Raw genomic sequence first — 15,478 nt, forward strand, 5'->3', positions numbered from 1 at the left:
CTCTTTCTTTTAAAATAAAAGTATGTGCTAGATGATACAAAAAGACCTGGTTTTTAAAGAAAATTTTTACCTACCAAATTACTATAAAAAAATTTATGTGAATCTGCAACACAGAAGAGTAAAATAGTGTAAAAGAGTAAAAAGATGATTTTACCCTCTCTGTATCCAAAAGGTCAAAATAAGTCTATACTACAGATATTTTTCAGAAAAATGAATTTTGAAGAGTACATGCCTCAAAATATTTTCTCGCATTTGCTGATAGAGAAATATTAAAATCCAGTTCATCAACTAGTGCAGACACATTTGCTGAATGTGGTGTCCCAGTCTTTGGAAGAGAAAGGTAAAAAACTGAATTAGTCCGTTCTGCTAACAAAGCAGGAAAGATCTTGGAATTTAAGAATTCAAATTGTAACATGAAAATTACTACAAAATACCACAGGGTCAGATGAGATGATTTTCGAAGACATCAGCAGGTCTCAGGATTATGAGCTTACTGCAAGAAGAAGAAAAAAAGTTAATCTTCACTCACACGGACCAAGAACAAAGTACCATCATTCAGATAAGTTTTAGCATTAAAACATATAGAAGGATTTTACAAATAACAATCTATTGGGAAAAAAAGAAATTTCTTGTGCAGTACGTTCTTGAAATCCCTCTCATTAGCTTTACAATTAGATCCCCAAAGGATTAAAATAAAAGACTGAAAATCACCAAAGTCTGGTTTTGTTGCAAGTATTTTTGATGTCTACAGATTTAAAACATGGTGCAAGATAAAACATGCAAAGGCATATTTAAATAAAAAATAATTATTCTATAAAACTACAGTATTTAGGCAACTGTGTGACAAGAATACTCATGTGTTTAGAAAGGTCTACATTTTATGAGTCCACAAAAACTAAGGGTTCATTTTCCCTAAGGATCAGTTTACAGCTCTGTTTACTCAATTGAAAAAGATAACCTTTGTCTTTAATCTTGATTAAGAACTTTTACTTTGTCTGAACAGGTTCATTTGAAAGTAATCGAGTGCTATGATATCAATACAGTAGGAAACAGTTTCACGCAGAAAAGTATGATGAAGAACAATAAATTGTTTAAATTCTCACACTTATTTTTCCAGAAATCCCTCAAATTTCTGCTATTTGTTCAAACTGTTCTAATCTTGATTTGTTAATTGTAACTTATTTTTCTAATGGCAATAAAAGATAAGTAATACAGGATTATATTTGACTATGTCTTCTTTAGTTGCAACATAAAATAATAATGTTAAATTAGAGTAAATGAGGTGCTTCATTGAAGGTCTCTGCCCCTTCATGTTACTTTGTGTGTTTATACAACCATAGTCTGTGACTGCTGGAAAAAAAAAATATTCCTTCCTCCCTCCCCATCTATTTTTGGTGAGACCTACTACTTCACAGTTTAGTTAAAAAAATACAGGGAACATCCAAAGTCACTTCTTTGAGTCAAACCCAAATTTTACACATCTTTTTGTTTTCTTTTATGGTCATGCAAAAACTGACAAAAATTATCTGTTCTGCATACAAAACCCTCAAATAAATGTACAGCTTTTTAAAGTTACCCAAGGGCTGACAACAGTAAAGCTTAGGCACTTTGGGGTCCTCTTCAGAGTTAGGTCAACAATGAAGTGAGACGTTTTAATTAAGTACAATTATGTTACACTGTTCTCAGATACTTAAGTTATCTGGATAGTATTTTTATACTTCTTTTCTAGTTAAGGAATAGACTGTTTTCAGTGTAGTTTAGAACACAAATTAAGTGTCTGAAGTTACAAGATTACTTTTCAACATGTGCTTTTTCTATTTAAGAAATAGACCTGTCCAGTTTGCTTGTAAAATAAGTCCAACACCTTTGTGTTTCACTAATAAATATATTTGATTTCTTTTACGAATATTCTGAGTGGAAATAAATGAGTTTTAACAGAAGAAAAACCATAAATAGTACTGGCCCTAGTGATGCTTCACAAAAGTATTCTTGTTACTTTACTGTTTTGTAGAGATTAAAATATATTCTGAATTAATGCCTCTCATTACTTCAAATTTTTTGTAGTTCAACCAAATGTGGTTTAAAATCATATTGCTGTTGAACTGCATGGCAGCTTGTATCTTATTCAAGCCCTTTAGTGTCCAAGTGGAAAAGAAAATACCTTCTAAAATGTTTACCTTTTTTTCCATGGAAATTTTGAAAAGCTGTCTGAGGAAAACCAAGCCAGCAGGATGTTTGGTTTGTTGATTCAAACAAGGAAGGATGCTGCTCCAGTTGACAACAGATTTCACTGAAGGCTATGTTAATAAGGATCTGACTGAACTGAAATTACAATAGTTGGGAAAAAAAATGGAGAGGAGAGGAAGCTAGACAAGGAATATGAAGACAGAGAAAGCCAAAAGGAAATCAAACGAAGAAAGTAATTTGATAACAACAGAAATATGTACAGATTGCAACAGGGACACTGTTTCCTTATGCTGAATGACATACAACCACAGATGGGTTTCGACTGAAGGAAACACTTTGGCTTGTTTTTAAAGTGAGAATAAACAAAGCCATTCTGATCCAGGTGTTCTTCACCCATTCAGTGTCACAAGGTAACAGCAGGGGACAAAATACACACCAGTAGGAAGCTTGTGGGAGGAAGATGGCAAAAAGAATTTTTAAAGGTTTCATCCCCTTACAAGTAGATCAAGGTGCAAAGTTATTATGATATGAATCTTGCATGGATGCATTACCAGGCTGAATTCAAAACAGGCAGGCAAACTTGGAATACTGGTTTTAAAATGATGTGACACAGCAATTTCAGATGATTTGTAAGAAGCACCCATGCAAAAAACACACTGATAGTTGTCATTAGCTTGTGTTTTGACTGACTGCAGTGAAAAGGTAAGTTTGAGGAGTAGATAAAGCATGCCATGCTTAAGGCAGCATGGACAGTCTTTTCCTGTGCTGTACCTGTTCTCTAAGACAACACACAAAAAACTTCCACTTCCTGGACCGTTGATTTGGCACTTTTCAAATGTACTAAATCATTAAAAAAACAAAGTAGAAAAGCTTGTATTTAATTCAGTGAACTAGAACAGCTCATTGAGAGCACTGGATAAAAAGGTTCTTAAAATATTTTATTTTGCCTGAAATTCAGTGTAAAAGGAAATCAATTTCCCAAATTCAATTCCTTCTGGCAAATTTAGAACTTACTGTAACAAGCATGGCTGTCAATTGTGATATTTCAATGTGAAACTAAGACTATACAAAAACTTTAAGTGCATATTTTTTGCCACAAGATATGCATACACATAGGGACAGAGGAAAAAAACCAAACCAAATCAAACAAAAACCCCCTCAACAAAAAAAACCCAAACCAAGATCCAGGTCTCAAAATCCCTTCAAGTAATTCAGTGGCACAAACAAAAATTCTACAGCTGGAGATCTTTCTGAAATGCTACTACTTCTACTTTCCTACTTTGGAATTAAAAAAAAAGGGCAGGGACATGACACAGAGTAGTTCTCCTGTCTCCCCAGCAAAAGACAAAATCATGGACTAAAGAAAATACTCTGTTAACTGAAGTACTATCACAGAATCAGAGAATATTCTGCATTGGAATGGACCCACAAGGAACATTGGGTCCAACTCTTAAGTTAATGGTCATACGGGTTCATGTCCATCTATTTGATGGTTTTATGATACACTCACTAATGAATTGATGGGGGGGAAGAAAATAGTAAAAACAAAACAACCTCCTCGTCCTCTCCGAAACAAAAATAAAACCCATTACTCTAATAGTTAATAAATGGATTTTCTTTTGAAAACAGTGCAGCAAAATGCCACTTAATGGGAATAAAAACAAGTCTTTCTGAGATGTCCTTTACTGCAAAGGACTAGGCAGTTTCCCCTTCCTAAGAAGCAGAGAAACTTCAGACCTCACATAACAGAATGACCTGTTAGAAAGAGCCAGTGAAGTAGTTCTGTGGAGCACACTAAAATTTTGCGTACGTATATTTTTGAATGATGAATATACGTGATTGTGTGAACTTACTATCTGCTGAGTGTTACTTTTGAAATGGAAAAATGTTATCACAGAAACACACGAATATAAAAGATGCATTAGTGTGCACAGTAAAATTTTTTAGAATATTATCTACCAAATATTCCACTTCTCACGTATTCTTCTAAATTATATTTCAGTACTGCATATTATTTTTGTGGGATCAAATTTTCTTCTACTGTTGCACAGTGCAGGGTTATAGAAAAAATTCCTTATTGTTGGAATATTATTCCATTTACTGTTTGACTTACATCACTTTCAAATTCAGAACATTCAAAAGTTTTTTTGTAGAGTATACCTGTGTTAATGTACATGAAACGTGATTTAGATTTTTTACATATATATAGATTCAGTATTATTTTAGTATGAGTGATAGTGATTCAAGCTCCTTTTGTGAACATGGGGGTGGGGGTTGCCATTTGGAATGGTCTTTTCTCTTTTTTTTCTTTTTTTTTTTTTCATCATGAAGGACCATTGCCTTAGCTTTTTTTGGTTATTGCTTTTTTTTTTCTTTTTTTCTTTTTTTTTTTTTGAAGACCATTCCATTTCTTTATTTTTTAACATCTTAAAGTCATAAGGACTTATATGCAAAGCAGTCATACACTTTATCATTAAAACCCATAGGTAAAATACGTACACAAATCCAACAAAAGGCTAGTACATAGTAAAGCCTAAGCATACTACTATGCAATATTATGAATACATAACTTTAGAGACTTCGGTTTAGTACTGTTATCTATTCATTTCTGAAAACATTCACAAAGATTTTAAATGCAAATTTTCATTCCGTATCTGGAATAGAACAAAAATTATCTATGTTATAACAACTTTTGGTCATTTGTGTTTGACCAATTCAGTAAATTACAAAGAACCCAAAGAATTCTGTAACTTTCTGTAGAACTATGTAATAAAAACATTGCATATGTTCCTAGTATGATGTCTTTAGCAACCATTTACTGAAATGTAACTCAAACATCAATCTCTCAAAACGTATAATTGACCAGCTGCTTTTTAATCTATATCTGAATCCAACTTCATCACAAAACCCCTTTTAATACAAAGATGCAGAAGTACATTAGGTAATACTAATGCAACACAGGTGCAGTTCTATCACTGTCATTGATCAGTTGAATCATCTTCTCCATGAACGAGATTCATTCTCCTCCTCCTCTTCATCATCATCTTGAAGCAACGAGTCATCCACCAAAGATTCTTCCTGAAACTTCAAGAGATAAAGGTGACAATGTTACACCAGAAAATGCTAAAAATCAAAAGGCAAAATACAAATCTCTGATATTTGCAATTTTATAAAGAAAATATTTTGGGGTTTAAGAGGTAAACAGTAATGCTTTCAAAGAAGTATACTGTATATATATGTCATATATATATATATATATTAGCAAATGGCAAAGGTAAGTTTTTTTCTCTTCAACAGACTTTAAAATTACCAAGACATATGCACCTCATCCTTACATAGCTCTTCTGATTCTTCAGCATATAATTCATGCCCAAGCTGCTACATTTCCACAGAACTTAGGATGCTATACTGAAAATTAATATTTTTTTTCATGCTCACAGTAACTATGCTGGTTTTCATCCGAGAGCTTAATCCACCTGTGTCACAGTATCAAAAAGGTTGAATCTGAGACTTTTTGATTTTGACAGCTTAATCAAACTTAAAATCAATATAAAAATTTAAAAGTTTGAGGCAGGGAGACAGACAAGATATATTACTGTATTTCTATTCCTTTCAGTGACAACACAGTAACTTGACAGACTTCAAAGTCCTAAATATTTCAGGTCAACAGTAGCAGGCTGTAGAAAGGTAAAGTTAAACAAACAGTAAGGTGTTTCAGTTTTTATCTACATATAGACACAGGGGTGTATATAAACTACTATTATATTTTGAGACTTTTTTGACAGTGGCACCTAACCCAGCAAACTCTGTGCTAGCTAAAGCAAGGACTAAAACACAAGGATGTCTTTCCCTAGCAAAATCTCTCAGCTGTGAAATAACAGCTATGGTCTTCCTTGCTTACTCTTTTTGTCCCAGTAATTGTGGGGTTTTTGCTACAGAACTTCCAAATTCAGCAAGTGGTGTGCAGGCTGATTTGTGAAATTAGGAACTCTTCTGGAGAAATAAGAGGCTCTAGGCTGAAGTAAGCCTCAAACTAAGTCTTCTCTTTCCAGTAGGTTCTTCTACAAGAGGGAGAAACTACTATCTCCAAAAAGATCAAAAAGACTGGAACAACTTCCATATAGGGGAACAACTATAGGGAGAGAAAATAACTGAGGGAAAGTAAGACGTTATCGTTCTATATTAAGTATCTGAGAGAAAGTGAAGAGAGAATGATGGTTGTCTTTTCGATGCAAGAGCAGGAGAACATCAAAATTAAACATGCAGGTGGGGGATTCAACAGGAAGATACTTATTCTGGGTAGACATAGGTGAACAGTAGCATTCTCTTTTACAGGACATTACAGATGCTATTCAGATTCCAAAGAACCAGATAAATTCACGTAATAAACACATATCAAGGGCTTTCAACTACATCCGACTCAACATCTCTGACTCAACAGGTCCCTGAACTGCAAATCACTGCTGATTAAAAGCTTATATCTATTTATGTGTTTTTTACTCTTCCTAACCATCAGTTGTTGACTAGTAGAGTCAGCTCTTTTGTTAGGCACCCAGGTGTAGAACATAAGGCATCCAGGAAGACCCAGTGCTTTCATAATTAGCTGGTTATTCACCAGGGATTTTCTAAAGCACTCAAGTCCAAAAGGCTTTCCTCTTACTTTCATAAATAGACTAGGAACCCTGTTTTGTTATTAAGAATTTCACTCTGCTGAATGATCTAGCTCCTTTTTTTCTTTTTTTTTTTTTTTGAAACATCAAGTTTCACCTAAGTCCTATGCCTGCTATCCCTCTTTAGCATCAATACTCCTCAGCTGAACTAAAATGGTAGTTTAGACATGGAAAAATGAAGGAAACCTTTTTCATGTGTTTACAATAGCTGCTATAAAATCAAGTTAAATAAGCAGGCATGCAGAAACTCAAGATATTTTACATGTATAAAGAATATATGACTGAAATTCAGGCCACTGACTACAAGCCCAACCCCAAACTAAGCCTGCCTAAGTATAAATTTTAAGTATAAATTTTAAAACACTATGTAAAATTTCTTTTTGCAACTGGTTGAACTTCAGCACATGAACATTAAGTTCTTGACCTCATTCATTTGGGACATAGGGATCATAACATTACACTTCAAATACTAACTTAATCAAATGTTAGAAGCAATACAGAGCTCACAGAATGAAAGAATGGCATTTAAAAGCAAAATTTCCCAAGGATTATCTAGTAGAAATACCTGATGTAAAGAAATTTTGTGAGGGTTAGGAGGACTAATTCAGTTGTACAAAATCCAAATAAACTCCAATCTCATTACAGAAGGAACATGGGAGAGCTACATACATATATTTGGCTTGTTTTGAAAAAGGGAAAGGGTCAGAGGTAAGCATATCAATCATGTTACATAAAATATGTGTAAACGCTGGGCCTAATACAAATCCAGCAATGTTACAAACAAAAACACAGGCAAAATAATATTTTTATATTACAGATTTGTTATTGCAAAGATTTCAGCAAGCAGACAAAACCAATGAACAGCTAAGGGTTTTAACCCAAGACCAGCTGCTAGATATTTTCCACAAGAATAATTAGCTGAGGAATGACTGCAAAAACAGTCCCGAAACAAATAAAAGCAGTTAAAGAACAAAATCGGATCCCAAGAAAAGTGTCAGAAAAATAAAAGGTCAGGGAAAAAACAATCTATAATAAAGTTAAACACCCCAATGATTAAATTATTTATCTGAAAACAAGTTACTTCCCCCTTTTACTTAAATTTTGAAAACCTGGAAAGTTTTAGATGAGTCCATCAATTTATGAACTGCAGAAAACAGTCCTATGCAGTCTTTTCCCTGAGTTTTCTTTCCATACCTGATGACTCCTGTTAAGGAGAATAACCATCACCTAAAATAGATATATCCCACTAGCACAAGCACTTCTCAGCTGACAAGCTGTCATCACACATCTAGGTTTGAGTTTGTAAATCTGTTCTTTCTCTTTGCCAGGGCATGTCACTTTTACTATCTTCTTTCCCTTTTTCCCCCACTATCTATATCCCAGAGGTTCCCTCCTACACTCAAGTGTCTCGGGAAGGGGAAGGCAGTTAGAAGGCAAATCTCGCTGTAGTTCACCTACCAACAAATATGTACTTTCCTTCCTCTACTCTGCTGAAGTCTTCGCATATCCCTGAATGCCCTTCCTTCATCACCCAAATCTCAATGAAGTGGTTACTCAATGAGACCTCTCAATAAAGCGCGCCCCTTGCAGCAACAGGCACTGTTGTTGATGTTCCCAGGTAATACACCCCTGAAGGAGATGTGACAAAATATCTAAGATGCTCTCAAGATTCCATAATTGTAGTCTCTTGTTCACTCACAGCTCATGACTACCTAACAATGCTTGAGGTTTGTGCACACAAGGAAAGTAGCATTTAGTAAGTCACAATGCACAAATGCCTAATATGAATACACAGAGGTGGAGGTAGACTACGCTGTCTTTGACCGGCACGCTAAAAACAAACTAGCATTTTTGGAAACAGGAAGCAAACAGACAAACTGGTGTCTTCAGGAAATAAAACAGAAAGTGAACATTACCAAATGTAAAGGAACTAACCAAATTTATATCAAAGCAAATTTGTGAAGCTGCTTCTATGGCTGATGTGCCAAAATACCACAGGAAAAAAGATACACACAAATACTATCATCGAGTAAGTCAAAGTGCACTTCTACTTCAGCCATTCTATGGCAATTTTGCATGTATACTTAATTTACAGAAAATAAATTAGGAAAAAGACTGCTTGACTTCATCCCCAAGTGGCATTTATTTTTCTAAATTCACAAATATTCACAAGTATTTTGAATGTAATGAGTTAGATTGGATCATGACTTGTTGCCCCACTACTTCTACATTAACCAATTAAGTTATTTGGACATGGCTTTAGTATCTTTCATGCACAATGATGAAGACTAACACTCAGCAGAGCTACTTTAGATGTCTGAATGAAGTCAGTAAATGGTCTGAATTACTCCTTCACCTGTATCCTCCAAGCAATATCTCTATAAAAGAAAAAAAGAGTCTGAAATTTGATCCTCTAAGAAATTAGCGCCAAATGTAAATGGCACAAACTGATGTTTTGGACAAAATCCTCAATCCCTCTCATGAAAGTTAAACCCCACCACTTCCATTTTCTAGATATATCCTCTAGAGTTTTTTGTTGTGTAAGAAATGAAACATTTCTCCAAGGAAAAGTAAAATATCTACACTTTCAAAACCTAACCCCCCCAAAATACACTTTCTGATATCAAAATATGAGTTAAATTAAAAAAATAGGAGCATGAATCAACTTTTCTTGAAAAAGCTATTTTATCTTAAAGAGGAAAAAATTAAAATTAAAGAAAAAGCAAGCTTACTTCTTCTTCATCGGGTTCAGCTTCTTCTGTTTCAACAGCTGACATACTAGCAACAGGCTTGTTCCATGCCAACTTCAGCTCTTGTCCTTTAAAACGAGATCCATGAATTGCAGCCTAAAACAAGTTTAAACAACTTAGTTATACGTGATTTTACAAAAGAAGTCCAAGCTGTAATATATTCATCACTGAATTACTGTTAATAGGCTAAACAAAACAACTTCATTCACTACACATGGAATTCATACATCCTTTGAAGAAAATGATCAAAATATATTCAGAAGAAAATAAGCTTGGAAAACCATCAATCATTAGGTGATGTAGGCAACATACTGAACTAACACCTTGTTTTTTAATATTATCTTGATGGGTTCCTCACCTTTCAAAGATGGACACAAAACTGTTAATGCATAACTTAGTGGAATAAGTAAGATATCCCACAAATGATTTAGTATATTTTAAAAAACCCAACAAACAAACAACTAAAAAAAAAGCCCCTTTGTGATTACAATTTAATCTACTGGAAAATGTTCCACTTCCTGTAAAGCCATTGTAATTGAAATGTAAAAATTTTTAACTTATGGGATATTCATGCCCTTCTAAGTACCAGCTGCATTAAGTGGCTGCTTTGGAAAGAGTATGTTCAAATTAAAGTAACATGAATGAGCATAAATCAGTGTTAGCAACATTCCGAAATAACCGTCATGGTCACAAAAGATTTATAGTACAATCTGAAAGCACAGCATAATGTGAAATGTAGAAACAATTACATGTTCAATGACATCTGAACATGAATTGTGTGATATTAAAGTCCCCAGGTATAAATTTTAAATCTGTACATATAAATTTATGATAAATTTAAAAGATTCTATGCTTATTAAAATGCAGCTCAGGAGCTTTTTGTCCATGGTCTCATCACAATGTCACACAACCAGAATTTGTAAAAGTACTTACACGTGACATTTAGGTCCAGAAACAACTTGTAATCTTTGGAAGAAATTACTACTACATAAAAATGCAACATTTTACAACAGGGAATCTTCCTCTTCCTTCCAGGCTACAACGTATACGAACATAAAGCCTAGGTCTATTTTAATTTAAGAAGGTAAAATACTAGCTGCATTTACCTCACAATTGGCCTCAACAGAGGTTTTTAATGATTACCTTCTATAACTAATTCTGCTTTAGCCATAAATACAGAAATTCCAGTGGAAATATATTTAATAAATAGGAATATCTTAAGGAAAATACATATTTTACTAGATTTGATTGAACCCAGTTTTCATAACACTTTCACTTAAAAATGAAGGTGCAATATCCCTATTTTCAGAAAGGCATTCTGAACTTCACCTTTAATACAGCTTGAAAACTCCACCTATTCTATTTGAGAGTGATTGAGGAAAATTATACTGCTTTTTAATGCAGTATCATTTTTAATCACTGCTTTGTGATGCACTGAAATGCATCACAAAAAAAAAAGAGAGAGAAGTACATAACACTGACTTCGACCTTTCCACCAAACATACGTCCCTTCTCCCCCTGCCCACATCTTTTTTTATTCTGTGTTACCTTCCTTTTCAGGTGCTTCTTGTCTCTACACTTCTGTGTTTGATTCCAAAATACTACCATTCCCTGCTTTTTACATATAGAAATTTAGGTGAGGCAGAGAAGATGTTACCTGCCAATTTTTAGGTAAAGCATGTTCTAAACATTTCCTAATATATTTTGCTGATAAACAAATATCTTTAGCAAGATACTAAAAAGATCCTTGTAGTGAATCATACTCCATCTGGAAGAAGTAAAGCCTTTATTTAGATAGTTCACAAAACAGATTATTGCTCTGGGTAACCTATTTTTCTTTTCACGGAAGCAGACGTTCCTCTCAATACCTAGGAATATTTCTTGTAAACTACAATGTCAAAGAATATGAAGTTGCAAAATGAAGTATCCTGCGCCAGGAAGCACTAAAACTGAAATCCCAACCCTACTTCAGTTCACTTGTGAATATATTAATTACAGCTGCTTTTATCTGCAGTATCTCTCATTCTCCACAAAACTATGGTTCACTGTTGAACTGTGTTCCTTCGATACAGCTCTACAATACTGTTTTTCCCCATGAGTCAGTATACATGACCTACCATTAATTACTCTTCCTTTTTTACAGAATAATTACAATCTTCATACAGTTACTGCTCATCACTGCTATACCTAAGAGTTTCACAAACAAAACTTATGTTTCTGTAAAACATCTTTGGTACATGGATCAAACTATTTCTCAAAATATGTAATCATAAATGATATTCTAAGTGTTCAAAACTATTGCCCCCATTGGCTTAATCTGCATTGTAAATACCAGTATTTCTGTCAATCAGGTCACTGGTGACTCAAGACGAGAAAGATAATAGCCTAGCCAGGTATGAAAATCATGTTCAGGTAAACTGCACAAGATAAACTTTGTGCAAAATATAAAATGAAATCTTTCCATACAACCATACCATAAATATGAATCCATTCTTTCTGGAGTCCCTGTTATTTTCAGGATACTCCCTCCCAACAGTGATGGATGCATTTTAAAGGAAACAAAATAATTTACAGAACAATTATGTTCATTATTTTGTGCAGGTTCACATAATGCCTACGCTACGGACTGGTTAAGGCAGGAGTGCCACTGAGCTAAATGTATAAAGTCCTAATGATCCACATGTAAGGATGCTGAATTACAACATGAGTCAACTCTAGATTTTAGTGTCTAGAAGTTACTTCTACAATTCTGTGCTTCTGCAATTTCATAAATTTCTAAATAAAAGGGGGGGAAAAAAGAAAACAAAAAGAAAATCCCATGAGATCAAATATCATTTACACTACCACAGGTTTTAATGCAAAGGTAGATTCAATCAAAGATAAACAAAATACACAGGCTTGCTCTGCAGGATGTCAGTGACATTTCAGGAAGACTGTGAGGGTAGCAAGTCTTCAGGTAAAAAACCATTGCAATTAAATGAAGATGAACCAAGACATCAAACTATTGATTCCTGAGTGTTTCCCTTAATTTCTCTCTTACACCCTCCACTTGCTATAAACATCCTCATTTCCTAAATATTTCAGTAATATGATGTTCAGACAATTTTGTTTTATTCAGAATTCAACTTTTGTGTCAATAGTTTTAAAATAACTAGCAGTATTATATTTAATCAAATACAGAAGTGTAACATAACAAGAAAGTACTTGAATGCTGCAGAATATTTTTGAGGAAGTCTATACTCACAGCTTCGGCTTCTGCTCTTGTTTTGAAAGTAATCACCGCATGGAGAGAAGAGTCATCTATCTGGCAATCTTCAATTTCACCATATTGCTTTTGGTAAATAATAAAAAAAAGCTTAGTAAAATAGTTATCCACCTCTAAAAATGCAGTCCTAAACCAAATGCCCTCAAAAAACCACAGAAAATTAGAGTAGTGTATTCAGTCTAAATGCCAGAGTACTTGTCTTAGTCAAGAATACTTTTCCTTGTACTTGCATTTCTAAAACACCAAAGTGCTCTTGTCTCTGGATTTCCTAATTCCTACAGATATGAAGTAAAGTTATGACAGAAAGAGGTTGCCTTGCTTCAACATTTCTCTTTTTTACTAGAAAGAAGGAATCTTGAGATTATTTCATTACCCTATTGCAAAACTCTTCCACCAAAAGCTTTGTTAGTGGCAGGGACTGTAGAAAATGTTTCAAAACTGTTCTTCAGCATCTTAATATTCCCATCTATTCCAGTAATGGCTGCTATGGTATCACTACCTTTAATGCTGCCATCACTGTGAGCTGCAAAGCCCAACAAACACGTCTGTGCAAGCAGACTGCACTGCTGATGTGCACAGTTGCGGTATCATATCACAGAGACAGAAATAAAGCTCAGAATATTTCCATGGAATTTGCAGCAAGTTTAAAACTTAAAGTAAACCCACAACCTGCAAAATTAAGTAATTCACTTTTTTTCCTCAGTGTTATCCTACTAACATGGTGAATGGAATGGTCTTGTTGATGTTCTAAGTTTATGATTAATATTTTTGCTTGTTAATGATTGCAAGTTTTCTATTTTCTCCAAAAAAATAATGTATAGGAAAACATGAAGTTTGCAGTAAGAAAAGTACATAATGAAATGAAAACTATGAAAGGTGACCAGCAATATTTCATTCGCAAGACAGACTACATCTCAATGCTGTATATTACAAATAATTTTTTTTTCTAACATGCATCATCAAAACTGGATTCAGAAACCTCCAAGTAGAACGTATCACTTCATTTTAAAGTTACATGTTCTTACTTTTACAGAAAGATTTGTTAAGTCATGGTCAAATGTTCAATCCCTCATACATCTCTATAGAAAGCACTTTTATTCCCCTTAATTACACACACAAATATATATAGATATGTATAAATGTATGATCTGTTATTTATCTCCATAGGAAGTAATTTTGTTCTTACAGGTATGATGGTTCCTTTTTTGTTCCCCTATAGAGGATCGATGCAGTGTACTTAAGGGGAACAAAACATATATATATACCTTTATGTATGTCTGCACACATATAGTTTCTGGAAACAAGACACCTTAAAAAACCCAGTATAACAGTGGAAGGGTTTTTTGGTTGTAATTTTTGTTGCTGTTGTTTATGTTGTTTTGTTTTGAATTTTTTATTTATTTTAAAAAGGAGAGACAGATCCTTATTGGTTCTCGTTCTTTTGAAAAAGCTGCTTGCATGACTGCCAGACAGGAAATATTAAGTACATTGACTGGACTAAAATTTACTGAACTTACTGGCTTCTTGACTTCTCCCTTCAGAGAGGACCACTACAATTAAATGCTGGGGAAAAAAAATCCCAAACAAACAAGGGGGAAGGGGGCACAGTCAGCAATTCACACGAGTTATGCCACTAGATATTCTTACCATTCATTCCACAAAATAAACAAATTTGCTTTTATCATACTCTTTATTTAATGGGGGAAAAGAGTTTTTATAAATTTATGTTCATTTTTCACTATTATATTTTCAAAGAAAAATGTGCTAAAAATTATGTATGTCAAGTTATCATTTCTTAGACTGAAAACAGAAAAAAAGTAGAAAATGCTCTGACTTCTTAAGTTTAAATACATGAACAGACAGAAATGTCTGGATGCTCTTCCAAGATCTGCATATATTTGCATAATTTTCATCTTGACTCTTAAATTCAGAAAGTCAGGCAAAAGCACTGAAAATGTTTAATGAAAATTTTCATTAAGCACTTAAGATAATTCAACAAGGATAAACACACTTCAGGTACTGAAAATTTGGCACTGACAGTCTGTATTCTCACCATCCCTTCAGTTATTTTATTTCAATAACTAAAAATTTGTAAAAAATTTACATATATCCTGAAAAAATAAATATTATGAGCCATTTTCCTTTCCTTTTAAGAAAAAAAAATCCAGAAGCCTTGTAAATGCTGTGAGATTACACTTATAACTAGTCGAATCAATCGTGTAATTTTCCTGTTACACCTTTTTCTGATGCATCCTCGGCATATCATGTTAAAGATTTATTCCTAAATAATATTTCCAGATGAACTGAATCAAGATGAACTAAATCAAGAGGAAACAAGTCATTCAATAGAAGAATGTCATCCAAAAACCAAAAAAGGTGAAACTGCAACATACCGCAAAATGAGGAAGAAGATCTTCTCTATCACTTTCTGTAAAGGCAGAGATTTCTAACGCCCTAGGTCGATGATCCACAACTGCATGCACAGGAACTCCTCTGCCTCTTCCCCGGCCTCGTATTCCTCTACCTCTGCTACGTGATGCGCCTCGACCTCTTGCATGAACCCCTCTACCACGAACTGAAGAAAGAATCCCTCGTTTGGCAGCCTA

At 34.0% G+C, this 15,478-nt stretch overlaps 1 protein-coding gene across 4 annotated transcripts in view; it reads right to left on the reverse strand.

Moving 5' to 3' along the window:
* Positions 1 to 4,495: 4,495 nt before the first annotated feature.
* RBM26 (RNA binding motif protein 26) overlaps positions 4,496 to 15,478 on the reverse strand; it is a 55,956-nt gene continuing 44,973 nt past the window's right edge. For all 4 annotated transcript variants that reach the window (XM_017837201.1, XM_017837200.1, XM_017837202.1 and 1 more), the window contains 4 exons: positions 15,266 to 15,475; positions 12,852 to 12,938; positions 9,590 to 9,703; positions 4,496 to 5,271 (listed from right to left, as the gene is read on the reverse strand). In XM_017837201.1, the coding sequence (XP_017692690.1) occupies positions 5,182 to 5,271; positions 9,590 to 9,703; positions 12,852 to 12,938; positions 15,266 to 15,475 (501 nt within the window). In that variant the 3' untranslated portion in view covers positions 4,496 to 5,181. The remainder of the gene's footprint in view (positions 5,272 to 9,589; positions 9,704 to 12,851; positions 12,939 to 15,265; positions 15,476 to 15,478) is intronic.

Source organism: Lepidothrix coronata, unplaced genomic scaffold, assembly GCF_001604755.1.
Source record: "Lepidothrix coronata isolate B3197 unplaced genomic scaffold, Lepidothrix_coronata-1.0 Scaffold295, whole genome shotgun sequence".
Taxonomy (NCBI): Eukaryota; Metazoa; Chordata; class Aves; order Passeriformes; family Pipridae; genus Lepidothrix; species Lepidothrix coronata.